Here is a 27,908-nt window from a genome sequence, read left to right as displayed (position 1 = left end):
CTTCGGAGGAACGCACCTGTTAAATGAGCGAACGTTAACGTAAACGCTTTGCGTTAAAATGTACATTTGTCGACGTCTACCGACAAAGATCGTGATGTTGAGGAAATAACTTTCTTTTCCCCAACTGCCCTTCTGAAAGAGTTCACGACGGTGCTGCTCTCGCTGCGACGTTCGCTAAACTTCCACAGCCTCGCCGCTGATGTTGTTTACATTGAGCAATGGAGGTTAACCGAATTACACTTTCGCTTTACACAGAAGCCCTCTGGAGCCGAAGGTGGACTGTTAGCCCCGGAGGAAGACAGTGGGACGGCTATATTCAGCACGGCTTGCGTTAATGACAGGCAGCATTAAACCCCCCCTCCGAGAACAAAGCCGCGGTCGTCTCAGCCGAATGGTGGTTTTCTTCAGTGCTTTTTAATGAGTTTCCATATATTCCTACAAGGCTATTGAGAACAAACTTCACGCGATCGTTCTCGTGCACGGTGCTCATTTTATGGGCATTCGGTCAGGGAGGGGCTACTGCGCCAAGGCAGGAAATTACAACAACTAAACTTAACTCCTTGACCCCATTAAAGCGAAACACATTGATCAAACGCCCTTCTAAAAGCTTGAGGGACACCTTCACATGCAGTTGGACGCTAGTCAAATTCCCACAGTTAACACTGAGACATAATCAATATGCCTAGAGAGAAAAACATAAATCTAATTTTCACAGATTTCTCAGCACAGCTCTTTGCGGCCGCCGCTAACGCACGTATCTCGGCTCGGCGTCGCAATTTCTATTGTTCTGCGACGTCGGAACTGAGCAAATGCAAATGAGCCCTGCTGTACTATGTTATCTTTTTTGACGGGCCCTGGACTGAGATAACACAACTTTATTCAGTCATTTTCCTCTCCTTATGCAAAGTAAAAATTTAATGGTCCCCAGTTAATAGACATAGTATTGGCCACATGTGAAAACTACTTCTCTGAAGGCCCAGCACACACCGCTGCAAACCATAGGAGAAGATAACTCCGCAAAGGAGACAAATCAAAGACAAGACTCTGCCCCTAAATGCTAAAGAATGTTAAGTGTTTTTTTTAGGTATTATTATTCCATCCAGGGGGTGCGGTGGCGCAGTGGGTTGGACCACAGTCCTGCTGTCCGGTGGGTCTGGGGTTCGAGTCCTGCTTGGGGTGCCTTGCGGCGGACTGGCGTCCCGTCCTGGGTGTGTCCCCTCCCCCTCCGGCCTTACGCCCTGTGTTGCCGGGTAGGCTCCGGTTCCCCGTGACCCCGTATGGGGCAAGCGGCTCTGAAGGTGTGTGTGTGTGTGTGTGTGTGTGTGTGTGTGTGTATTATTCCATCCATCATCAATAACCACTTCTCCATTACAGGGTACCCCGGAAGCACAGGGTGTGAGGCAGTGTACGCCATGGACAGTCACAGAGCAGTGGTACACATTCATTTGCTCACTCATAAACCCACTAGAGGCAGTCCAGAGTCATTAGTCCACCTGAAACACATGTTTTTTGGACTGTGGGAGGAAACCAGAGTAGCCGCAGGAAAGCCACACAGACACTGGGAGACCAAGCAAACTTCGCACTGACTGAGAGGGACTCGAACACATGTCCAAATCCAGAGCCCATGAGCTGTGAGGTACCAGTGCTACCTGCTATGCCAGTGCACCATATTATTAACATTATTACTTTGTTGCTTTATTGAGACTTCATCGTTTCACCAATTCATACAGCTAAACTGTACATTTTACAAGAGCGACCAAAGCAAACCACATTCTCCAAGGGCACTACAGCTGGGTGTTTCCTGGGATTTAATCCAGCAAATGCTCACATATCCTTCGCTAGCATTCTACCTGCTGTTGGCGTCACGTGTCTCTTTACTTTTTAACTTCTGCAGACTCAACTAATTTTCTGTTTGCTCTAAGGAGTGGAAATGAAAAACTCAACAGCAAAGTCATGTCGCTAGACAAATAGCCCATGATGAGAAGTGGAGGGGGGGGGGAATCAGACAAGAACAGCATCTGGGGAGACATCACATGGTTTTTTAAAAACCATTATCCACATTCAACAAAAACCAGATGCAGATTTACGAGAAAAAGAAAAATGTATTGGCCATCGAAGGACGAAAAAGCAACAACAGCAACAGCTCTCAGCTAAATGTAAATTCCCAGCTTTAAAAGGCTATCCATCACGGGGTGTCACATAACTCAGCTTTTTGCAAAAGGCTGAGCAGGGAGGGGGATTCTCTGCCTTTTTCCAGACAAGCCAATACACTGTAAGGTAATTGAGGCAAAGGTGGAGAGCCAAACAACACGTCTGCTCGTATATTTAATCAAAGCTGCTCTTTCAAAGAGCTGATCCTCAGAAGAGGACGAGGAACATTATTTACAGTGGTTCTTATCCAACAGCCTCATGAAAAGATGATCCCCTTTAAATCAGAGTCGAAGGCACGCGCACATAACTTTATATTTCAGGTCTTTGCCTAAAACCCAAAGGACATTAGCTGTTTAATCTATGGGTTTAAAAGACTTGCAGAAAATTTGAATGACGACGACCCATGAATATCCAACTTCTGTTTAAATGAGGTTTTTTTTTTTTTCCCTCCCTCTGGAGGGTTGTAGAATGTTCAGAATTGAATGTACGTATGTGAGCATAATGATCTATTTGAATATATTAGTGTGAGCTGGCAGCACTGCGGTCCCTTAACCGGTACGCTACCGAAGCCTGCAGCGTGCACCTTGAGCACATCTGATTTTCAAGACAGGTTTTCTCACCTGAGTAAAAGTGCCGGAATTAATAGCCCGTGTCTGCAAAGCAAAAGAGCGGAACCATTAAAACTGCGAAACAAAACATTAGAGGTCAGTGCAGTGTCATGCACCTCTGTCTGGTATCTGCTTGTGTGCTGAATGGAAACATTCAAACACACCACGACTGCTCCTCGTGGATTTGTGTTTGATTCGAGGAGAAAGGACAGGTCAGGAGCAAGGGGATCCGGCTAACATCCTGCCAGGGTCCCTTTTCTGCCACGCTAGCGACGGCCGCTCAGCCCCCAGCTTTATCAGCGCAGCCATGGCCTGTATCCTCTCTCCTGGGGGGTGGCAGGGAGAGCGTGGGCACGGCGCCTTCCGCATGGCTTCTCCCCTGTGAAAAATCCATTTCACGGGGACGGAAAGTCATGGAGTTGAATGCCTCCCCAAATCCCCATCCAGAGGGAAGTGGGCTGCAGTTTCCACTCAGATGTCATGGTCGGGATCACTGAATATCGCGGAATAATATTCCAAACAGCAGTAAATACACCTTCTTATAGAGCCACAGGTACTTACAGTCATTTTCTGTCCCTGGCCTTTTAGTAAAATTATTATAGGCTGGATGATACACAATGGAGTCTGCGTGCTTTTTGCAGCAGGGAAATACGCATTTCACTATATTCACTATTTACCCGGGTGTGGAGTGAATGGCTCCATCAAAGTCAGCCATCTAGAAACTACTTGTAAACCTTCAGCATCTGCTTAAGGAGCACAGGGATCAACTCGTTAACCGCCTGCACTTCTAAGTCCGACCAAGGTGATGCCCGTCAAGATGGGAAAACCCGCTACCCCATGCTGCTGCACGGTGTGTGAATTTTCCTGTTGAACCAAAGCAGCAGCAGAAGCGCTGTGTCCTCCCCGAACAAGTGTATCAACCCTTCGCTCCGCAGTCATTGCACTAAATCCACTGCACGTCATTGATCTCTGGCCAGATAAAGTGCGACCCGTCAATGCCTCGAGCCACACGAACCATTCTGGCTGACAGCGGTAATGGCCAATCACCAATTTACCAATAAGCATGAGATGCAAAAATCTATGGCTCTGAACGCAAAAGTCAGGATTCTGACAGCGCACCTCTTCTTCCCTGGAAGGCTCTGGCCCAAGGCCAGGCTGGTGTGGTGTGATACCAAGGTCAAAGCCCTCAGATTCCTTTGCGGGAACCCAAAGTCAGCGTGAGAAGACTCGAACCCTATGCCAGAATGCCACTGCAGGAGCCCCATGTGTGCATTGGCAGCAGCTGTCGGCGCTTTTAACCTCCGACTGGCCACTCTCTCTCTCTGTCTGAGGACCAAGTCAAACGTCCTCTGAGGACAGGCAGCTCTGCCAGATCCGCTCGCTCCTGCCAGACTCCGTGCTCCGGATTTCAGTCAAGTTCTTCCAACCCGCGGCTCCCTCACGCTCAAGGGATGGACCTGCTGTTGCCCTGGACTGAAGATAAAGCTCAGGCAGTGATAAGCACATCTCAAAAAGACCCTAAGAAGACAGTCCCATGTTTACCTATCTGCAGAAGCTGTTGTCCTGCAGGCAGAGCAACTGAAAAGGAATATGAGTTATTTCATTATCCCACAATTCACTTGGAAAGCTTCACGGACTCTCCCAGCAGCCAGCAAGCTGCCTCCGACGTTCTCCAGTACACTCACCACCCATTATTCAGTCTCAAAATACCCAGTTTTTCCACTTATCTGGTGAGGTATTATGAATGCTACTTAATTAGGGACAGCTGGTAATGTAGTGGTTAGGGTTGCTGCCTTTAGACCCAAAGGATATAGGTTTGAATCCCACCTCAAGCTGTAGCACCCTTGAGCAAGGTACTTACCCTAAATTGCTCCAGTAAAAATCACCTAGCTGTATAAACTGATAAATGATTTAAGTACCTTAACATTGTAACTTGCTTTGGAGAAAGGCATAAGCTAAATGAGCAAACGTAACCTGTCCAGAATTTCATTTATCCAGTCTGCGACATTCAGTCTGAGCCACAGACATTCGATTCAGTTCGATGTACTGAGACCGCATTTGGAAACTGTGCCAAGCGGCTGTGCGACACAGACAGAGACGCACTGCATTGTGGGAACCATGTACCCACACTCTCAGCTGCGTGCTCTACACTCTTGCTTGCATACTCAGGTTTGTATTTGCATCAACCGTTTTACACCATTGTGCTTTAATTTTCTGTGTGACATATAATCTCTATCTCCCTCAAGCCAGTCCACGTACACGTCACAGTACATTTACTTTACCAAGTAATTATTTCTTAAAATGCATCTTATACACAATGTTATTAATGATGTCTTATTCTGTTTTAATGTGCTACGCAAGTTTTTCCTGATAATATAATTAAATTCAATTTTTTCAATTCAATTTATTTTTATAGAGCGCTCTTCTCACGCAGTGACAGAGTACTTTAACACAGGCATAATGCAAGAAAAACAGAGGCATCATTTAAGGTGATTTTTTTTGGTAAACTTGGGATGGGCTTGAAATAAACTGGAATAAGAAACAGTGGAATAAGTCATTTCAGAGATACAACAAGAGATCCCACGACAAGCCAGCAGAACTTTTACTGCAAGGCTGATTTCTTCTTAAAAACACATCTGCTAGTCTTACAGAAGTACTGATTTCTTCAAGGCATTTGAATTCTGTCTATCAATGTTAACAAATGATAGCACATAAATCCATATGCTGTCCGTGTACGATAAAGAGCAGAATACTGTTTTCAAGGGGGGCGCAGTGGGTTTGGCCTGTGCCTGCTCTCTGGTGGGTCTGGGGTTTGAGTCCCGCTTGGGGTGCCTTCAGATGGACTGGCATCCCATCCTGGGTGTTTCCCCTGTCCTCCAGCCTTGTGCCCTGTGTTGCCAGGTGAGGCTCCAGTTCACTGTGACCCCGCTTGGGACAAATGGTTTCAGTGTGCGTGTGTGTGTGTGTGTGTGTGTGTGTGTGTGTGTGTGCGCGTATTGTTTTCAACACACACAAATTGCTTCAGCTAAGTACATACTTAGACTGTAACACCTGAAAGCAGAGTAACCCAGAGATGATTCAAATGTAACACAACCCCCAAAACTGTTGAACTCCCAACCCTTATATGTGTTAGAGCCCCAGGCATTAAAGGTGTTCTCAATTCCTGCTGCGATTTTGTTCTTTCTGCACCATAAACGCCTGTAAATTCCATCCTGTCAGAAAGCCCGCTGGGTAATGGAGCGATGGGGGGAACAGGTAGTCTGACCTCCAACAAGAACACGTCGTTATTTCAGAGCGAGCAACACATTACGCTCGGTGCGCTCGGCACGGAGACCTGCCAGCTTTCGCGTCGACTGCAGAGACGCGCAACATGGGAAAGGGCCACTCGAGCCGCCTCGCCGTTTCATCCCTCCCACCTCGCACTTAACGAATGGAATACAAATGTGCTCGTCAGGCTGGGGCGCGATCGGGGTACCTTGCACCTTTATTCGGCCGACGTGTAGGAGGAGCATTAATCACTAGTGTTATCTGCGAGACTCCACATCCCCCAACCGCAGATTAAATTAGGGAACTGGAAATGAAACCTGTCTTCCATGTCATGAGCAAATTATTAGCAGTTTGTAGTCCCACAGGGGTCAAAATGGAATCTCGGGGAGGACTCAGCGCAAATATCAGTCATAAAGGCAATGATCCTGAGGAAGGCGGTACACAACTGTGTCACCTCCCAAAGCTCCATGTGCCATAACACTTAATACAAGCTTCACCTCCACTGTTAATGCCTTAAACACTCCTAGGTACAGTACAGTACAGTACATATATTCCTGAGGAGTGCTTGCGCTTTGGAACCAATAGAGGGCGCTGTAAACAAACCTTGCAATCGGTTTTATCAATTGGAAGACTAAATTAAATACATTTTAATATTCTACATTAGAGTGACTAAATCACTACACTAATATAACAGTAGCTTCATATCTTTTGTTTCTCTTTTTTTTTTTTTTTTTAACAAAAGCTGATCATTTGCAGTTCCACGTTACAATGTATGACCCTCCCCAGTCAGTGGGGGGGATCTCAAACTGTAATACGTGGCAGCTGGGATTGATTGGGTCAAGTGATTTAAAAAAAAAAAAAAAACAAGCTTAGCGGGCTATAACAGAACTTGTGTCCCAAGTAAATGGTAACATATATTTTTAATTCGGTGTACCCTTCTTGTTGTGGGGATGATGATGCTACCCAAGTCATTTTCGAGCCACAGTGTGCACGAGCTTCAGCAATTTAAAAATACAAATGGATGAGAACCGTGTTCTCATCCATTTGTATTTTTAAATTCCTGTACACATGGTGTTCTCTCCTCCGAATGGAAACGGTCGGGTTTCCAGTGTATAGCTTTAACAACACCGCTTCTCGAGTTACGTGAACCACGCGCATTAACACAGCACGTGACGGGAACTTTTTCCTGGATCTTTCCTCCCACTTGCGCTTCATACGTACCGATGACGTGACGTGTTACGTTACGAGGAAGTCCTCGAGTTTCCGTTCCTTTCGGGACCAGTCCATTCTGACAGCAAACCGGGCGATTAGTTTGACCGCTACGTTAATTTGAACAATTTCCGGCACAGTATTTCAAAATAATTTCAAGCACTATCACAACAAACTCCAATTTCCCATAATTAAACAAATAAATGGGATTCTGCTTTCTGTGGGGCGGAAATAAATTTTCTCATTCCGTTGCAGTCACCCCCGCCTGAGAGATGGTGGCGGACAAATGATGAAATATTTGCCGGTACGAGAACTTTAGGAAGGACACGTTGTGATGAGACGCCAAATTGAGTATATATTATAATAGGTTTAACTTGTATCCAACTCAGCTAAATTTAAGGTTGTATTTTTATTTTCTCTGTACGCTAGGTGGGAGACTAACTGTTGTTAAGTTCGTGATGTTTCAAGCTCCGACCAGAGTCTGTTCCGCTGTCCGGCACCTGGCGACGCCGGGCGGCGCCTCTTCGCTGCTGTCCTCCCTGAAAAGGACCGATATCCCGAAGCGCTCTGCTGCTCCGCCCGCTCTTTACTGCCACACCGTTTGCGCCGACAGCGTCGCCATGAAGTGTGCCGGAGGGACTTCCACCACACCCGCGTCACCGGCGGGGTCTCCAGGCGCCAGGACCGGTGAGTTCCGTGCCACAGGTCGCCAGTCATAACCGCAACGCGGTCACCTGTTCAGGTCCGGTTCCTGTTTGCGGACAGTTCATATGAGTGCTTGCGCTCGTGTTCGTTGTCCGCTGGCGGGCTTTTTTTTGTGGGAAAGGCGCGCCATCTAGTGGTGAGTTCGTGCCATTAATTGTAAAGTGTATCAAACTGCATAGGACTTCAAAGGCCCTGCGAGTACTGTGTGTGTTCTGTGTAAGTTCATAGTAATAATGGATGGCGGTCCCAGTTTCTTTAAGAAAACTACAGTAAAACTAAGGCCTAAGTCACTGTGAGCTGTCCAAAAGTGTCTATATTTATAAATCAGTATGAATGTGGGCACTAGTAGTAGTTGGCAGTTTGAGGTTTGCTGAAGTGAAGCCTTGTTGCGGTTTCTTTCATAGAGCAAATGTTTGCTGCTGGACAGTTTTTTTTTTTTTTTTTTTTTTTTTTTTTTTTTTTTTTTTTTTAAAAAAAACATGTTACTTAATAATGCTTTTTGAATGGGGAAGTAGTTGTGTGAAGATACGGGGGGTGAGGTGGTACAGCAGGTTTGGCCTTTGGTTTGCCTGCTCGCCGGTAGGTCTGGGGTTCGAGTCCCGCTTAGGGTGCCTTGTGACGGACTGGTGTCCCGTCCTGGGTGCGTCCCCCTTCCCCTCCGACCTTATGCACTGTGTTGCCGGGCTAGGCTCGGGTTCGCCGTGACCCCGGTCAGGACAAGCGGTTTCAGTGTGTGTGTGTGTGTGTGGTTGTGTGGGGTTGTGAATATTGTTGGTGTGGTGAACATTACAGCAGAAATGTGTTTGCAGGTGTACAGTACCGTACAGTTCTGATTTTGTTTTTTTTTACCAACTGTGCAGTAAAACAGACATCGTTGTGACTCGACGTACAAGAATTTGCTGGAATTGCTCTCGAAAATCAGCGATGCATTCGGACATGCTGGGTAACGAGGATGGAATTTGGATGCAAACGACACCAGTCAAACTTGACAAACGCGCATAGTGCGGATTCTCCATGTTGTAAACGAAAACGTTTAAAAGGTGTGAGTTGAATTCCAGAGCTTAAGTGTGAACAGGAAGCTCAGAGGGGGGTAAGGCTTCTGGGTGGGGGTCCGTTGGCCCAAACCGAACCCGCTGGGCCTCTGTTTATGTTTACGTACATTCATTTAGCAGACACTTTTGTCCAAAACAACTTCCAGTGAACATCATATAGTGATTTTTAGAGTTGCCAGTCCACCCGAGCAGCATGTCTTTGGACAGTGGGAGGAAACCAGAGCGTTCTGTAGAAAATATTTACAGCTAATTTCCCTTCTAGGTTTTTAAGGGGTGGCTGCTTCTAATGTGTTGATTCGAGAGACATTCACCCATGAAATTCAACAGTCTTGTGTGTATATAATATGGTAATATGTTGAATATTTATTTATTTCTCAGTTGGTTTGCTGCAGCCTATGTGTAAGAATGTTGTCCTGGTATTTCTCATTGCACTACTATAGCAACAGTTCAGTACTGAGTTCTGTCTGCCTCTGTTTGTCTTTGACATTCCTGTGAATTTGTATTTTTAAATTCCGGTACATATGGAGCTCTCTTGAGAAAGGTACTAAACCTCAAGCCGCGAAAAGTACTCGTTTGTATAAATGGGTCCGATGCCACGAGTCGCTTCGCATGAGTCCGTCAGCTGAAGAACAAATCGGTAAGAAGGGCGTAAAACAAGAGGGGCTCGGTCGTTCTGTATAACTCCATCCTCGCTCAATGTGGAGAGCGAACACACTTCTGCCTTTACCCGGCAGGTGGATTTGGATTTTTTTTCTCACGCTCTCGGACGACGTCGCGTTACAGGAAATGCTCGACTCGCTCATTGGGTGGATGTGTGTGTCTCGCCGGGTGTGTCAGGATCCCTCAGGCTTCACGTGCGTTAAGTAGCCTGACGGCGCAGGGACTGGTGGACAGCTCCATCTGCTCCCATCTCGTCCAGGTAAGGGAGCGAAAGTCGTGCCCGGAGCTCATCTCATACAAGACCTGAATATACACTCTTTCTGCGTGTTTCTCGTCTACTTGTTCAGCTAGTGTGGTGATTACGCAGGCGTCCTCCCTAAAGCATTGCGTGCCAAAGCAGCAGTAGTGTGGAATCATTCAGAATTTCCAGTGCCAGAAGGGGGGCAAAGTCTGACCTTTACCAGGCATACTAGTACTGCTCTCGTACCCTTACAAGATGCCCCCAGTAGCTTCGGGAATTATGAGTGGGTGAGCTGGCAGTGCGTCGGTCCCTCTCGGGAAAGATGCCTGTGCCAAAATGCCGAGTACATCGAGTACCATTACCAAGCGGGTGTTGGCTTCAAACTCTCAGTCGAGAACAGTGCGAAGACATGTCAGCCACTCTGCGAACTTTCATAAATCCATGCCCTCCGCGGTGCTGTGGGCCGAACGCGTACGAATTATAACTTCGCCGAGGTGCGTGGTTCTGCGTGACGTGCGCTTCCCGAAAAAGCGCTCTCTCTCGGACTGCGGCTGTGTCTTTGTGCAGCTGTGGTGTCGTTTCTTCTCCGCGGTGCCCCTCTTGAAGGATTGCCGTCCGCCTGCCCGTGGTATCGCTTGGAATGACCTTGCTGTACCCTGAAGAGTCGAGCCCAGTCGCCTACGTCTCGGTTCTCTCCCGACTGCTCGTTTCCTCCGTGACCCCACCCTTCGAGCGTCATCGTGACGCAGCGTGATGCGATCTGACGCTGGCTGGAGCCCCCCGGGCACCTTTCTCAGACCGTTCCTTAACGTGGCGCACGGTACTAAACCATGTCGTAATGTGTTTGGCGGCAGTGTTGATCTAAGCATGACTGAAGCGGCCGCTAACGTGTTTGAACACGGTGTTCTGTTCCATTCACCTTGGGGAATGTGTGTAGCGCAGCTTTGGCAGCAATACAAACCCATGTAGCTTTAGCTGTGTTTCCAGGGAGGAGGCTCCGTCTGTCCATCTGCCGATGACGGTGGCCGAACATGTACCGGCAGGGCGACCTTTCCTGCTGGTGGCACGATAACTCGGCGAGGGTTCCCGTGTTCCAGTGTTCGCGTGATCCTAACGCATGTTAGGGTGCAGAATTGCGTGACCCCGTTGTGTGATTTCAGAGGATGTGCGGACCTTACTTTGAGCCGAGGCCAAGCGACACATCTGCCGGATGACGTTTCCGTCAGGACCGGCTTGTTAAAAATATCTTGGAGCCCGTCAATGGCTGTCCAAGTCAGGTGAGCGAAACCTTGTGACGGGTGCGTGAAGTTACCCTCAAGACACTTGTCGGAAAGTGTCTGCCAAGCAACCGAATGATGTAATATACGGTAACCCGCACGCGTCGAAGCGGCGCGGTGAGTGAACTCGACTGACACCGCCGACTCTTCCCTGGCTCCGCTGTGAAAACCCGTGAGGTTTAGTCCACAGTCGCATACATTAGTAGGCTTCACGTGCCTTAATGTTACGTCTTAGTTTTACACAATGTTTTCTACCAAGAAGAAGTGTTTAAAAAAGTTGTATTCAGATGTAGACGGCAGCAGGTGGCACACTAGTAAAGGGATTTTAATCTGAATGCTGCTGGTTCAAAACCCAGGAGGGCTTCTGCTTTAGTACCTTTAAGAAAGTTGCTCCCATATAAAGCAGTGTGAGGTGCTGAAAATGTCTAAATGAAACAAAATAAGTACGTAAATGAGCAGTAATTGTACTTAATACATTTTGGCTGTTTGTGTCACCTTTTCTGTGTTTTATCTCCGTCACACGATTACATAGCACTGTCTAAGCAGTCCCTAAAGGTTCCACAGACATCTCAAATTCATTCGAACCGTCATGCAGTTCACATGTTAACTTCTATAAAAGTTGGACACTTGAAACCCTCACATGTCGGTAGAGGGAGCTCCCCGTGTGGGCCATAGCAGTAAAATGTTTGCTTTTCTTCTAACAATAGTCAACGTATGTTCCATAGCTTTGTTTGGATTGTGGTTTTACAAAGTGCTCAGAGTGGCCTGCTGATGGAAACACAGCTGAGCATCCAGTGAATGTGCGCTGGAGCGAGGTACGGCCTGTGAACGAGCTTCGGCCTTTGCTCCTGGATGCTGGAGGAGCTGCAGGCGGGGAAACTGGAGCAGACACGGATGATGGTTCATTCTCGCTAAAAGACAAGTCTAGTCAGCGTTTCCATGTGTCAGCGAGCGACACACACAAACGGGTAGCAACACTTGCAAAGCAGTCTATAATACAGAGACGATGCCTCTGGAAGTGCTTGGTGCAGGAGCTGTTTTTTCCACTTTAGTCTAAATGTAATTTATTGTTTTTTTTCTGGAACTACAAACATATCACAGTGGTATTCATAGAAATCAGTATTTGATAAACCCAGTGTAATTTTCACATGGTTAAGTTACCACCATTCATTCGATCTGCAAGTAAACATGGTATGTTCACCACCCCAAAAGACATCCGTTCTGGGGCCCGGTTTGTCCGTGTCGGCGGGAGAGCTGGGTTAAGTGCGGTACGAGCCCACGGGGGCAACAGCTGGTAGCGAAGCGGTTAGAGCTGCTGCCTTTGGCCCCGTTGGTCACAGGTTCTAATCCCACCTCCAGCTGTATTATTAGCCTTGAGCAAGGTACTTACCCTGAATTGATCCAGTAAAATTATCAAGCTGTATAAATGGATAAATGATTGTATGTACCTTAATATTGTAAGTCGCTTTGAAGAGTACCAACTAAATGAATACATGTAACCTAGAAAATTCTGAGCCTTGTTTGTTCTAGATAAATCGTGAAAATATTTTTTTTAATCATCGCAGCAGACAAATGAGACAAATTTTGGAAAAAGGTAAAACAGAGCAAAAAAGAAGATTATCCATAAGATATCAATTATCCCAAATAATGAATATATAAGGACCCAATCTGCCAGGTCCTCTTTAACTTTCCCAGTTAACAGTAAATATTTGGCATCTCCCAGGTGACAAAAAAAATCCCAGATGCCTAAAAGCTCAGTTTGCCCATTGAAAAGGATGGCACCGTTTAGCATTAGGAGTGTTCAACTGCATTACTGGACATCCAGAGATTAATTGAGGTATGACTTATCACTGTATCACTTCTACAACAGTTAGGACTGACCTTCCAGGGTTTTTCAGGTACAAAAGTGTGTTGCCGCTGCCAACAGCCTCTTCCTACAAAGGAGTGTGTCTAACAACAAGCCGTCCGTGTTGCGTCGTGCCCAAGGCTTGCAGAATAACTACTTACTCATAAGTACACATTTGAAGCTTTTCCGGAACATCCGAGAAAAAGAAGAATCATTCCACCCTGTCAAATGCTGTTTTTGGTTCAAAAGAAATAAGCAAAGACAACCCCTGCTTCTTGGCAGTGAAAGCTTTTATTAAAAAAAAAAAAAAAAAACTTTGTCTGGATTTAGTATTTTACATTCTTGCAGTGTTAGTTGGTTTTGGGTAAAATATATATTCCCAGTGTATGATTTTATCAGTGAGGTGTGTGTGTGTGTTTTGGGGGGGGCTGTTCAATGCAGACAGAAGTGGTTTGACGTTCTGTGGAACCGACCATCCTGTAAACATGTCCGGAAGAAACGTGACGATGCAAGGCGCTTGGGCAACTCTTTGTATGTCGTTGGTCAGTTCTGTCGAAAGAGTGCCAGTCTGGCAGCTCGTCGCCCGCACTCCTGTCCCCTTCGCGCGTCCACGACGGGAGGCGCCCCGCCTCGCTTCCCATCTTCATTCATCGGGCGACAATCTCCAGCGCAGGGCAGTTCGCGCTAGTTTGCGGCAACAGGATTGCACCTCTTCACCAACGCAAAGATGCGAGTTCCTGCCTGAAAGGATTATTCTACCTCATGTGAACTTTGCACTAGAGGGATGCAGTTGAAACGAAACGTTCGCTCCGCTTACTATTAAATGCACACTTCCTTCAGCGGTATCACAGGAAGTCCTTCTCCGGATGACGACAGGTGGATGGCCGGAATACCCGTTTGCTCTTCGCCTCCAAAAATGACTTGGATAAATACTGTAGCTTCTGATATATTTACATTTATTCGTTTAGCTGACACTTTTCTCCAAAGCGACTTACGATGTTAAGGTTCCAATTATTATGAGCAATTTAGGGTAAGTACCTTCTCAAGGCTACTGCAGGGATCGATCCTGCGACCTTTAAATCCAAAGAGAGGCAGTAGCTCTATCCACTACGTGACCAGCTGTCCCTTTATTTCATATATTCTTATGTAAAGGGACAGAACGTTTCATTTATTGTCGGACAGAATGACTTAAGTAGACAAAGCATGCAGACTGCGTGCTGTCCGCACGTGCGTCACATGGCGCTTCCTGTCATTTATGCAGAAGTTGTGCAAATGTCCCCCAAGCCTTGCTGACGTCCTTGTCGCATGACCGCACCCGTCACCGGCCGTGGTCACAGGCCACTTTAAAGACGGGGACGTGTGCTCAAGCGCTGTTGGTGCTGGCCAGTCGCGTGTCGTACATGAGAGCCCAAGCCAAGTTTCTAGAAGATGGATATCACCGGTAAGCTGAGCATCGTTTCGCTTCCCTTCAGTCTCAGCTTCTCTGTTTTCAGAAGTTGCTTTCATTTCAGTTGTGTTTGGTGAACAGAATTGCTCCTTTTACTGTCCCACTCATCACCCAGTGGGTGGCAAACAGCTCCAGTTTGTTAACCGGTGCACAGCAAAGCAGCACACGAGTCCCTCGGGTACCAAACGACTCCAGAGCAAAATGAAGCTGTTTTAGTGTCTTTGTGCCGTTTCGCCTGCGTTCGCAGCCAGCTGTGACGCTTGGCTCTTAGCAGGGCTCAGTGTTCATCACTGTTTTCGTGTTCATTTCGATGTTAACTTCCGTGAAATTCCACCCCCCCAAAAAAAAAAAAATTTGCAGTGCTGCTGATGCTGAGCTAGAACAGGGTGAAAGGAATGGGTTTTTCATTTTTATTTATTTTTAAACCATCTTCAGTTTCACGCTTCTAATATCTCTTCTTACAGAATTTCTCTTGCAGCATCATGTAGTTTTCAAAAAAGGTTTTATCCAACTTTTTTTTTTTTTTTGAAATGGTACTATAGCTTGCTTTTCCATCACTTAATGTTTATTCTGTGTAATTCGCAGTTTTCTTACAAGTCTTCTGGTTTTCAGCCTGTCTCGGTGCTTGGGAAGATCCGCTTTCCGGGGGGGGGGAACCACCAGCCACTGTGTCACTGGAAACCTTACTGCTGGAAAATAGTCATATAGCTTTTGTTCCATGCAGATTTTGCCTATTAATGCTGCTGGCTTTTTTTTTTTTTTTTTAATAAATGAAGCAGTACCTTGGTCAAATGTATTACAGTAGAACCCCTCCTGGGACTCTAACCCACAACCTTCACAGTAGCAGCAGGTCCTGTGGACTAATGACACTCTTCTTCCAGCTGTAAACATGTTTCTTGGCGATGGGCTATGTGTCCACCAATCTCTGACAATCCCTTGTGATTCCTCTGTTGACCTTCCTCAGTTATGTCTGGCTGAAAATAATTTCCCTGTAAATGGAGTCATTTTGTAAAAGTAAAGCAAAATTATTCAGTAAGGTGGAAAGCAACTGGTAAACACCATTCCGACGCTGAGCATCTGCATGTATCATCAGGGGCCAAATGATTTACAGTTAATTTCCATGGAGATGCCTCCCAGTTCCAGTCAGAGGGACTAGTTTTACCCACAAGTACAGCTAACCAAGGCAGCTGATAGCAGAGTGGTTAGAGCCTTTGGACCCAAAGGTCGCAGGTTTGAATTTCACCTGCAGCTGTAGTACCTTTGAGCAAGGTACTTACCCTAAATCGCTCCAGCTGTATAAATGGTTACATAACCGTAGGTTGAGTAACATTGTATGTTGCTTTGGAGAAAGACATCAGCTAAATGAACACACGTACTGTACAGGTGAATGGACTTGTTTTCCTTTGCCAATGTGCTTGTGACACCCTAACCTTAACTGTGTGTGTGGTCTCTGCAGTGTGCTCCATGGGCAGCAGACTGTACAGCGCACTGGCCCAGACATTGAGCAGAAACGCGCTGCCTGAGTCCGAGTACCTGGAGCAGATGGACCACGAGGAGCCCGGTGACCAAGAGGCTCTCCTGAGGGAGTGTGAGAAGGCTCTGCGGCGACGGCCAGCCCGGCTTCACCGCTCCTTTGTGTTCCCCAAAGGCCGTGTGCCTGACAAGCATCAGCAGCCCATCCGGGTCATGCAGTGGAACATCCTAGCTCAAGGTAGAGCACCTGTCACCCCCTGGGCCCTTCCCCACACCAGCAGGTGTCCAGGGTTACCTCCCTGGATTGAAGCCTTTCATTTCCTTGTTAAACCGGCCAAGTATTTGTTTACTATAAATGGGCATCATATTATACTTGTCTAAGAACATAAAATATTAGGCTTTCATAATCTTGATTGTAAACATGTTGCTCGTGAGAACTTGTACTGTGTGTGATTGTACAGCAGAGTGCCTATGTGGAGTCCATCTGTCATCTACGTTTTCAATTAGCCAAAGATGTAAATCTTATCTTATGCAGAGGTTCGTCTTTAAAGCAGGACCTTCGATCTGTAAGGTAACCTTTTGTTCACAGGCTGTTCTCGCTCTTACCTCAACAGCACTGGGTGAGGGCAAGGACAACTTTGTACAGTGCCCTGCTGACGCTCTCAACTGGAACGAGCGCAAGTACCTCATCCTGGAGGAGATCCTCACCTACGAGCCCGATATTCTGTGTTTGCAGGAGGTTGACCACTACTACGACACCTTTGGGCCAGTGCTGGCCAACCTGGGCTACTGCTGTACCTTTCAGCCCAAGCCTCGCTCTCCCTGCCTGGGGGTGAAAGAGAACAATGGGCCCGATGGCTGCGCCCTCTTCGTTCGCCACAGCCGCTTCCTGCTGGAGGAGAGTACATGCCTCCACCTGGCGTCCGCCACTCCGCTCTCCAACCAAGTGGCCATTGTGCAGATGCTGCGCTGCCACGATACAGGCCGACGACTCTGCATAGCAGTTACCCACCTGAAGGCGTGCAGTGGCTGGGAACACCTCCGCTGCGCCCAGGGCTCCGACCTCCTCCGTGCCCTAGAAGAGGCCACTGAGGGCACACGCATTCCACTGCTGGTCTGCGGAGACTTCAACGCCGAGCCCAGCGAGGACGTGTACCGGCGCTTTGCCACGTCTCACCTCGGATTGGACAGCGCCTGCAAGCTGCTGAGTCCGGACAGTCAGTCGGAGCCACCCTACACCACGTGGAAGATCAGGCTTAGCGGCGAGAGCTGCAACACACTGGACTACATCTGGTATTCCTGCCATGGCCTTAGTGTGGATGCTGTGCTGGATTTCCCCACTGAGGAACAGATTGGCCCCAACCGCCTGCCTTCCTACAACTACCCGTCAGACCACCTCTCCCTGGTGTGTGATGTCCGTTTCTGTGGGGAACCTGACAGGCTTCAGTAGGCCTCACCCTTAGTGCCTCCAGGCGTTCAACCCCCCCCCCCCCCCCCCCCAATGCCAATACAGACTTCTTGGATGGTTCTAATTTCCAATGGAGAAAAACATGTATGGAAATTGGTTCTAAGTCAACCCACTGGGCTGATGGGATGTCTGAGTGGGAGGGTAGAATATGGACTAAACATGCATTCCTTGTGTTAAATTTTATTTATTGGTTTCAATCATTTCACCTTTTCTATGCCAACAATTTCATAGAAATGTTTAAATTATTCCAAACATAGTACAGACAAATGTGATCTAATGGCTCTGCCCCTATGAGGGAAGGTCTCAAATGTGCAATACATTTTTCCCCACTTCTGTCTGTATGTAGTCAGTAAATACTATTTGACTTTTTAGATAACTAATGACAATGTAAGATATCAGGAAGTCAGTACGGTGTACGACTTTGGTATAGGTAAGGATTAAATACATTGTCATATATTGAATTTTCTGCAACTGCAGTGAGTAATTATGCATGGTGAGCTGTCCTAGGTGGTAGAGTAGTGCCCCCCCTGGCTACTACCAACCACTGATCCCAGTGAAACTGCATGGGGGTATAGAGGCTTGACCAATGTGTAAAAGTCTGATGCCCTGTGGATAGAGAAAGGGGACAAACATTTTAATAAAACGGTACAGAACTCCAGATGCTGAAGACAAAATCCTTTAATTTCTCAGTAAAATCTACTTGAATACACTTTGAAACAAGAGTACAACAAAATAGAATATACTTCAAATGTTGAATATACAAACTAGTTCAGTCTGAACACGACCATCTCTCTTCCTCGACTAAAAAAAAGCATAGAGCTGCAGGAGCTGCACATATTCATGCTGCAGTTTTTTTTTTTTTACTGGCAGAAAGGCTAGGAAAACAAAATGTCTGTCACCAAGGTGACACAGCAGGCAAACTACAGCAAGGTCTGTTGGAATTTAGATCCCAACAGGAGCATGAGACTACCATCCAACTTGTTTCCTCAGGTCAGCGTAATACTGTGCTTGGTATATCAAAATGTACACAAAAAGCATTTAGCTCATTTACTTAAAAGATGGAGAAAGATAAAGCTAAGGCTGCTTACTCAAAATGTCAAATTGTATAGCAGATATATACAACATCCCTTATGCTTCCTGCTGTCCAGTAACAGCTCTTCAACCCTTCAGAGGGTTTTCTTAAAGACCCACCTAGCACCAAGAAATTGAACAATGTGCACACAGTGATAGTCAAATTGCTGGTTTTCATTAATACAAAAATTTCTCTATACAAAGGAACTTTTTACTTAAGACCATGTGGATTAAATCTGCTCTAGTGTTCTGTACATGTAGTGTCAGTAAAACGGTAGTGTTGGCCTTGGTCCCTTGCGCTCATCGAAGTGGAGTTGCCTGCAGGCTCTTACTTCACACTGATACACAAGTTAAAAAAGGAGGTCTTGTCAAGTCTTTATAGTCACTCTGACTGTAATATACAAAATGAACAGTTGAAACGTGAAGCAAATGTACAGTTGGCCTCACTCACGAGGTAGGGGGGACTCCCTCCCCAGCTGCATGAGTGCCAGAGTCTGGCTGAGACACCACTGTCTCTCCTCCCTCAGCTGTCCAGCGGCTCCTCCTTCACCTCCTTTCTTACTTCTATGACCACTGCCTCTGGTCCTTCCACAGTCTTACTCTCCTGCTCCTCCTGTGTCCTGACCACCATCTGGCCGCCGCTGTCCTGTGCCACCTCGGGTTGTCTCACAATGGCGCTCACGAGCTGTGCCACCTGGCTGCCGCAGGCCTGCTGCTGCGACTGTGCAGGTATTGCCAGCCTCACTACCTGGGCCCCCGGGGCCACAGAAACGGGGGTGAGCGTTCGCACAGCCATAGGCGCCCCCACCAGGTTGATGCCAGAAGTACTACTCAAGGCAGACTTTCCCTGCAGCTGGCATTGTGCCAGCTGTGCAGCAGGGATGGTGATGATCTTTGCCAGTTGCACAGTGATTTTTTCACCATTCTCAGCCACAGCAGGCATCACAGTGGGGATGGTCTGGAGAACAACTTTGGGCGTTGCTCCCCCAGAGGTGTTGGTGAGGACGGGCGAGCCAGTGGATTGTACCGCCACCGTGGAGATTTTCTGGCCCAACGATGTAGTCATCACGACGGGAACTTGCATGGCCACCCGCACTGTTCTGTGCAGAAAGATGACGTAGGGTCAGAGACAAACCAACAAATGGCAACACCCCCCAGTTCAGTCCTTGTGGAGCTGGAGCTGTGTAATACTTGAGTCCCAAAGACTCAAGGTGCTGCACACATCCTTTTATCAAGTAGAACATGAAACATTCTAGGCCAGTCCCATTTTTACTTTTAGTCCCATGTTTTCTGAACACATGCACTGATATTGCAAACATTTGTTCATCACATGACAAAAAGAGAAGGAGACATCAGAGGTTACGGGGTGGGACTTAAACTACCTGGGGCTCTGCCATAAATTCTACCGAAACGTTAACAAAAATTCACTGTGTGGAAAAACTATGAATAAAGTGTCCACTAGGTGCCCAGAGCGGTGCAGTATATGCTATAACAGCAGAGGTGAGTTGGGTACCTGGCGCCAGAGGCTGCAGGGATGATGGTGCCCTGGGACTGCTGCTGGCCCTGGGAAGCTTCTGTAGCACCCGTGATCGCCACCACCTGGGGCACGGAGGCTGCAGATTGCGCTGAGCCCCTTCCCTTGGGAAGAGTGGCATGTACAGGGGGACGGCTGCTGCTGCGCAGGGTGCCGGGGGCCTTGGCCAGCTCGGCCGCCGTCAGAAGAGTTTCTGACGAGGGAGGAACACGCTCACATGCCTTCTCAGTGCTGGGGTCCGACTTGTCATCATCGATCACCACAATGTTCTTAGGCATGTCTTTGAACTGATAGACCAGGCGCTGTCCTTCCACCTTAGACAAGATACCTCTTTGGTAATAATATCTGTTAAAATGGCAAAAGTAACACTTAGCTGGGATTATTTAACATTAATATCTGACTACAGACCATGTTACAGGAAAATTGCAGTTTCCACAGTAGATTTAGATCAATGACATACTAATTTCCCTTCATCACATTTTCACTATTAGTTGAAATGCATTAATCTTGTCCCTTTTCAAAAGGAACTGAGAAAGTTCAGTGCAAAATAGCAGAATTGTGTAATTAGACTACAAATGCTGGTACTGCAAGAATGTCCTGTGTCCAGGAGAAAAATATGCCTACAGAAACACTGTAACCAAAGGCGGTTCTTACCTCAGGGCGCGGCCCATGGTCTCATAATTCATGTCAGGTTTGTTCTTGTGTTTTCCCCACAGTTTGGATACTGCTTTGGAGTCGACAAGCTTGAAGATGCCCTTCTCTCTCTGTGTCCACTTGATATACCTGGGACAGGTATTCTTGTCCTGAAGGAGATCTAGCAGGAACTCCCACAAGTATGTGGTGTTGCCTGCCGAAAGTCCACATGTATGAAAATTCTGATGGCATCTCAGCTGTACACGTAGGACTAAGAGCTGAAACAGCTCAGATCACTGGGGGCTACATGTAACAGTCTTACTTACCCTTGCCCTCTCTGGGTTTCTTCTTGATCCCCAAATCAGGTGAGCCATTTGAAACTGCTGGCTGGTGCATCTTTGGTTTTCGCCCTGCTGCCATCCAAAAAAAGGGTGGGGTGAAACATTCCACTATGAAGGAGCCATTTGTTTTGCTGAAGTATTCCCCTCTGACTAGAGACAAGCAGCTCCTCAGCTAAAGTTGACTGATCAATTTCTACTGTACTTGCTTGTCCTCAGCAAGCTGCCACCCAGACCGTACCTCTCTTCTTCTTGGAGGGCTCACTCAGAGGCTCGTCCAGCACCGTGCACAGTTCCATGGGCTCGCTGTCCTCCGTTGAGACCTCCACCACGGTTTCTGTGATTACGTCTGGCCGCATGGCAGCATGGATGAACTCTGGTGTGTTCGCACAGGGTGGAACAAAAACCTCTATTTTGCAAACAGCAAAAAGAACACTGTTAATGTCTAATACAGAGACACAGACATACCAGCAGCAAAGTTTTTTTCACCACTACTTAATCCATAAAAACTTAATACCAATCAGAAAAACTTATTACTGAAAATCATGAATTAACTGCATCTTTGCTTACTTCATGAAAGAGTAGGAATACATGAAGATCCTGCATTCGGTGGCAAATGTCAAAGTGATATGAGAGCAGGAACACAAAGCTTTTGCAGAACAGCTGTAGATGCCGTTTTTGTTAAACAGTCAGCGGACACAGCAGACAGGTGCTCGTACCTGGACTTCGGTCCCCCTTCAGACTGGTGGGAGAGTCCATGTGCAGCAGTGCTTCTGCTGCCTCAATTGTCTTGTCTGAACAGTGCACATTGCTGCCCTGGACCGACGCTTCCACTACAACAGAGAGCCAGAAGCTGGGCTTCAACACCAGCCAGCCACCCAAGCTATGCAGAAATACAGGCTATATGTAACAACACTAACTCCACACAAAATAACACAGGCATGGTTTGATACTATAGGGCATTCTAAAATGCATAACACTTACGAAGGAAGGGGCAAAGTGCACACTGGGGGTGGGGGGGGGGGGGAGACAGATGGTCTGAATGATCATTGCTGACATTCATTCTCTCCATAAAAAAAAAAGTTGGGAAATTTCCAGATCTAATTAACTGTGTCACACTTCAATGGTCAAGTGAATGTGTGAGCAACACAGTACATATCCACTGGAAAAGTACTTTCAATGCATGTCTTACTTCAAGTCACTGACAACACTCACAGTGCCCACCACAAGAGCTTTAGTCTTAGAACATTTTGATAAGGGGGGGACTATATATTTTTAATTGTACAAATTTTTTTCACAAATTCACATTCTTCAAAATGTTCATTTTCAGTACCAGATGACACCATTAGATCACTTCCACAGAGCATCTTAATATTTTTTTGTAAATTTGTTCCATTTCCAATGCATTACTGGGAGACAATATTTCTTTGATACCCAAAAACAAATTAGATTTATTGCTTGTTAGAGTTTAATTAATAATTACCCCCCAATTTTGAATAATCATTTTCTTGTACAACTAGATTGGTTTCATATCCAAATAAGGCACATAACCTGCTTTTCACTTTCAATTTGTTTTACTATTAACTTTAATGCACCCTGCATGTGGTTAAGTATGCTGTACTTTGGAATTTTACTGTAAAATTAAGATTTTCCAATATGTGTACAAAATTCCATGTTGTCAACTTATACTTTAAAGAATGATTTCTACATAAAAAAGAGAAGTTAGCAACAAAATAGAAAATGTTAAGAGCTCCGTTCTCCATTTTTAAAAATCCTCCATAACGATTAAAAAAAAAAGTCTAAAATCCTAAAAATGGGAATCACACTCCCCTCCACCCACCACTTCTTCTTCCACTTGTAAAAGTGGCACCTGTTGTCCTCCATCTCCACATTCACGTCTGCAGCTCTGCGCATCCCATGCCTGCCCATGTTTGGGAATCTGTTTGGGATGCCTGTGAGGTCTATCTTTAGGAGGTTACACTCATTCAGGGCACAAACCCAGAAGAGCCCAGCATACTTTCTTTACTGAGCAAGACATACCTATGAAAGTGATGAGCGCCCCTCACCACAATTCTCTGGAACATATATCAGTTAAACTGAGAGGCATGTTATAAAATCAAATAACCTCCTAAATTTATATTTTAAAAACAAAAACATTAAAAATAACTAGTTTTAAAATTTTCATTAATTTAAAAATTAATATTAAAATTTCTCATTAATTCTGAATCTCTTAAACATATTATTAATATAAGGGAGAAGTGGCACTATATAACTGTACTGAATAGCGGTCCGGTAGAAGTCATGTTGTCTGTCCCCTATTACTTCCGTGTTTACACTCTCCCTTCTTTCCCTCCAGTTCCCTCTTCAGACGCTCTCGATGCCGCCCGTCACTCATACCCGCCCCGGCACTTATTGGCAGTTCTCTTTACCCCACCCCTCCATCTCTATGCAGGTATTGGTTAACCAGCAGATTTCGAACATTACTGCAAGCCCATTGGCCAAGAGGAGCCGTCACTCGCTGGGAAAGATACCCTCCCGAGCGGATCAGCGCTTCCGCCATCAAATTAACCGTGAACTGTTTAAGAGAGGAGGAGAAAAAGGGGGAGAAAAAAAAAAAAAACCACACACTTTTCCTTTAATTTGTGAGGTCAGGGAACAAAATAAACACACACAAATGTTAAAGTTCTGAATCAGTCTGATAAAAGCATAATGAAGTACATGATTTTTGGCGCAATATATCATCAAGATACATAATATTGGTTTAAAAAATAAAAGCTAGAAAGCAATATCTGTGTGTATATATATATTTGTATATATAAAACAAAGCGTATTTAGTCTACTTATGTAGTATCAATGAATGTACCAGTTCCAAACAGGTTCAATAGCAAGATGCACGTAATCCGACTGGCGTTATGTGTAGTCGAGGGGGAGAAAAGAAAAAAAAAAAAAAAAAAGACCCTGAATTTCAACTGAAAATACTACGAGTAACAGATCTCACATCTCTTATTGCCATGTGCAAGAGAAAAGTTATGTAAAATCGAACGAATAACCGTGGGAAAGGCATTTCGCGTCCTTCCGACACAGACAGCGTGGCAAAGACGCAGGAAAGACAACATCTCACACACTTCCTGGTTTCCCAGCAGCTCCTAGCTCGGCGCCCGACAAAACAGCAACGACAGAGCTCGCGCTGGAGCTCGAACCGTATCCAATGCGCCCCCATCGCGCGCAAATGTCCGCGCGCATCAACTCAGTGGCACAACCACAAACACGTTTTTTCTTTTTTCTTTTTTTTTTTTTGTTTAAAAAAATAATCTCGGGCTGAGGGGAAGCAGAGAACGCCATGCAGGTTGCTACCCAAGGTGATCACTTCCTGATTTCGCCCTCCAGATTACTTTACCATGCCAGCGCCAAGACATCTCGAGGCAGTGAGTTACAAAAAGGAGGCTGAAAGGAAAGCAGAGTCAAGCGTGCGGAGAGTATATCAGAGCCATTACCAGCTCTAATGAGCAGATCGAGCTGGTTAGCGGGTCCCTCATGCAGCGACGTCGCCATGTTCTCCCGAAGCTGCACATTCGCCTTGACTTGCATTGAATCGCGCACGCAGTATCACTCCGCCCCCCACAGGAAATAACCTCAAACTTGGGCTGACACAGAACGCACACCAATAAATGCGATCCTTCCGCACGAAATACAGGAAATCCGCTGAACTTGGCGTTCCGTTAGAGCAGTATCAGTAAGAGCGGGTCCTTTTGTAAACCTTCAGAGTGGGTAGTTGACTACTTCCCCCCCATCACTTTAATTATTCATATAAAGCGGTTGTCAGAGCACAAAATTCGCACTGCTCAACTGCCGTTGAATTACAACAGGAAGCGCACTGTGTACTCCGTAAAAGAAATATTGACGAGGACGGGCACCATTTTATTCAGCCTAGGAAACCTTTTCTCTTGATAACGTTTCCTTGTTTCTAAATACGCGACTTGGCTCTCCGAGGCACAGCTCGTTTCCTCAATCACGGCCCGGGCTGCGCAGAAACAGCGGCGCTGCTTTTCCATGAGGAAAACGTAGTGTGCGCACTACTGTGCCGCTTCCGGAGGAGACGACGCTCCTTTACGACAATGTTTGTCAATTGGAGGCTGAGCGTGAGACGTCCAGATAGGGAAATTTCAGGACGTGAAAGTAAAAAAATAAGCAATTTGTACATTTCTTGCCTATTCTCAGCGTTCTACAGGTGGCCACCAGTGCGCGCCGGCAGCGCTCTGATACAGTCAGTCTCCCGTAGACAAAGTGAGCACAGAGCTGCTCTCTCTATGAGAGAAAACCCGGTGACAAAAATCATGAGCGTCAAAGAAAATCAAGGATTAAAATTAAATGGAGGAAAAAGAATTAGGCAATAAATACCTTTTATAATTAAGTACATATTGGTTGAAAACCATAATTTACCGTAAAATAACCAACCAAAGTCAGTTTGCAAATAATTTGTTTGATCACTGCAAATAATGGTTCTTAATCTATAATGGCTAACCATGAAGTATTAACTAAATAAGATTCATAATGTATGGAGGATGTTCTAAATATCATAAGATCTAAGACTCTGCCATCTAACTTTGTAGAAAATTCAGTAGTTTATACAGGATTTCTTAAAAATTTGAGCTCTTTGAAAGTAAAGATTAACCAGTTTTTAAAACAAAAATTTTAGTATTAAAATAGTATTAATATCCCATTATAAGTCTGTCCTAAGACTTGTATCAATGTTGTGAAACTTAATAAAATTGGCAGTGATGATGGTAACTGTCAAACTGGAAGACAGATTCACCCTCTCAACTGGCTTCTGTACGTGGGGGAACAAACGACAGGTAATTCACAGAACTAACAGCTATATTGCATTGTCCCTTTGGACAACATGGATAAACCAAGACAGGGAACAGTTTCCCTTGTTTTTGTTTCTCTTTTTCCTGTAATAGTCATTTGAATCATTTTACTGTAGTATTGGTCATTCCATTTCAAGATCACCATGACCACTCAAGATGAAAATGTATCCAAAAAATAAAACTGCTACAGAGAAGGATAAAAACTCCAACACTATATAATTTACAGGACATTTTTATAGACAAAGGCATCTTAATACTGTAAGTGGTATTTGTCAGATCAATTTTTCATAAACATTCATCTCCATTACATCCAGATAATGTATATTTACCACTTCTCCCCCAATCACTCATTTAGAATTTTGAAAAATTTTCATTTTTTCAGTTCAGCAATTTAGCCTGATCAGTAAATTAAAAAGAAAAAAAAAATTTTTTTTTACACATACAACTTAAAGAATGTTATCTGTTCTATAACGGTGACAACGAATAGATGAGAATTAAGAAGGGAAAAAAAAAACACCTATTTCAGAAGTGCCCAGAAGAGGGAGACAACACAGCCCTTCATTTATAAACAGCGGCTTTATGACCTTACTCCACCTTTTGGGCTCACCAATTTATACTAGAATCCATGCTCACCGCGTGATGAATTTGACTTGTTGCTCTCAGTGATGACAATATATAATGGGGTCCTGTACAGTGAAAAACCACTGCAATAGTTTATGAAAATATACCTTTTTATACAATGGTATTATTCTGAACATCTAGATATAATACCAAAAATGTTCTCATGAATGTTCCATTCTTCTCCCACTGTTAATACTTTATACAAAAAAGATATACAATCAGCATACTGTAATATTCTAGTATCCATTTTCATTTCCTCAATATAATTTCTTTGCTGCAGATGAAATGTCTTAGCAAGAACAGTATGTCAAGCTATGGCAAGTATATGTTCTATGATTTGTTGCAACACTAAATTTGACACAAGAAACTAATTACTGCCAAAAAAATCACTTAAGACTATTCTTCAATGGAAAACAAGTCACTGTATGAATCATTGTAAAACAAAGTATTTTTTAGCCTAGTTCACTGAGGTTCAGACATTTCAGTGCTGCAGATCAGCTGCATTTACATTAGGCATCCTGGTATGAGATGAATGGTATATAACAAACACCATTCCATTCAAGCTCTCACTGGAACACGATAACTTATGAAAATACTGGTTCCTGCCACTTCAGTCGTGTTTTACAACTGAATAGTTATAAAACACACACACACACACACACACACACACACACACACACACACACACACAAAGCCAGTGGGAGTCCAGATGTTCTGTTGACAAGGTTGCTGTATCAACACCGTCTGTGTTTCAGGTTCTCTCAGTGGGTTCCACTGTTTGCCCCCGTGAAGCCAGCTGGCTCCTGACTGCTCTCCTCTTCTCATGACACACACTTGGTTGAAACCAAGCATTTGGGGGGCCTATGATCCATCACCCTCAGCAAAATAGAAAGGGTCAAGACCTATTGTTCCTTTCAATAATATTTGTATTTGTTCATTTGGCAGATGCTTTTCTTCAAAGCGAACACTATGTAGTAGTATTTATCCCATACCTTTTCATCTAAGGTGACTTACAATGCTAGATACATTACATGCAATGAGTTACTCATCTACACACCAGTTTTTTTTTTTTTACCTCACTTCCTTTCACTTTTTGATTCCAACATCCTCTGTCACAGCAATGCATCATGTGCGAAAGTCCTGAACTGGCATCATTCCCCATGCAGAAGATCCACTCCACTTTGTTACAGCTAATTGCCACTCTTCTCAGTGCTGTAAATGCAGTTAGCTTTGAGTGAACCAATTCCAGTTAACATGCTGATGAAACTAGCTTCTTTTAGAACACAGGATAGTAATCAGTTTCACAGAGAAATTCCCCATATGATTGCTTTCCTTAAATGTAGCTATAGAAGTGGATTATGAACATCTTCATAAGGTGACTGGGTCTTGCTAAAATTTACATTACTTCATTTAGAAGATGCTTTTTTCCCCCCAAAGTG

The 27,908-nt window shown here is 45.3% G+C and overlaps 2 protein-coding genes across 11 annotated transcripts in view; one reads left to right on the top strand and one right to left on the bottom strand.

Moving 5' to 3' along the window:
* The first annotated feature begins 7,473 nt into the window (after nt 1-7,473).
* LOC108925729 (nocturnin-like) lies at nt 7,474-18,214 on the top strand. 2 transcript variants are annotated; one of them, XM_018737923.2, is made up of 3 exons: nt 7,474-7,922; nt 15,920-16,174; nt 16,551-18,214. In XM_018737923.2, exons 1-3 carry the CDS (start codon nt 7,694-7,696, stop codon nt 17,384-17,386), a joined length of 1,320 nt encoding a protein of 439 aa, XP_018593439.1. In that variant the 5' UTR covers nt 7,474-7,693; the 3' UTR covers nt 17,387-18,214. The 2 variants fall into 2 exon arrangements, with proteins under 2 accessions (XP_018593439.1, XP_018593440.1); XM_018737924.2 differs by lacking the exon at nt 7,474-7,922 and adding an exon at nt 14,095-14,457.
* Nucleotides 18,067-27,908, bottom strand: part of elf2b (E74-like factor 2b (ets domain transcription factor)) — a 26,960-nt gene continuing 17,118 nt past the window's right edge. For 7 of the 9 annotated variants that reach the window (XM_018737913.2, XM_018737914.2, XM_018737918.2 and 4 more), the window contains 6 exons: nt 21,700-21,813; nt 21,222-21,389; nt 20,969-21,055; nt 20,664-20,856; nt 19,989-20,354; nt 18,067-19,575 (listed from right to left, as the gene is read on the bottom strand). In XM_018737913.2, the coding sequence (XP_018593429.1) occupies nt 18,999-19,575; nt 19,989-20,354; nt 20,664-20,856; nt 20,969-21,055; nt 21,222-21,389; nt 21,700-21,813 (1,505 nt within the window). In that variant the 3' untranslated portion in view covers nt 18,067-18,998. Of the gene's footprint in view, nt 19,576-19,988; nt 20,355-20,663; nt 20,857-20,968; nt 21,056-21,221; nt 21,390-21,699; nt 21,814-24,474; nt 25,193-27,908 lie in introns of those variants that run through there. The other 2 variants (XM_018737922.2, XM_018737920.2) reach the window with 2 other exon arrangements.

Source organism: Scleropages formosus, chromosome 16 (assembly GCF_900964775.1).
Source record: "Scleropages formosus chromosome 16, fSclFor1.1, whole genome shotgun sequence".
In the NCBI taxonomy this organism is placed as follows: Eukaryota; Metazoa; Chordata; class Actinopteri; order Osteoglossiformes; family Osteoglossidae; genus Scleropages; species Scleropages formosus.
This window is presented reverse-complemented; position numbering and strand designations above follow the sequence as displayed.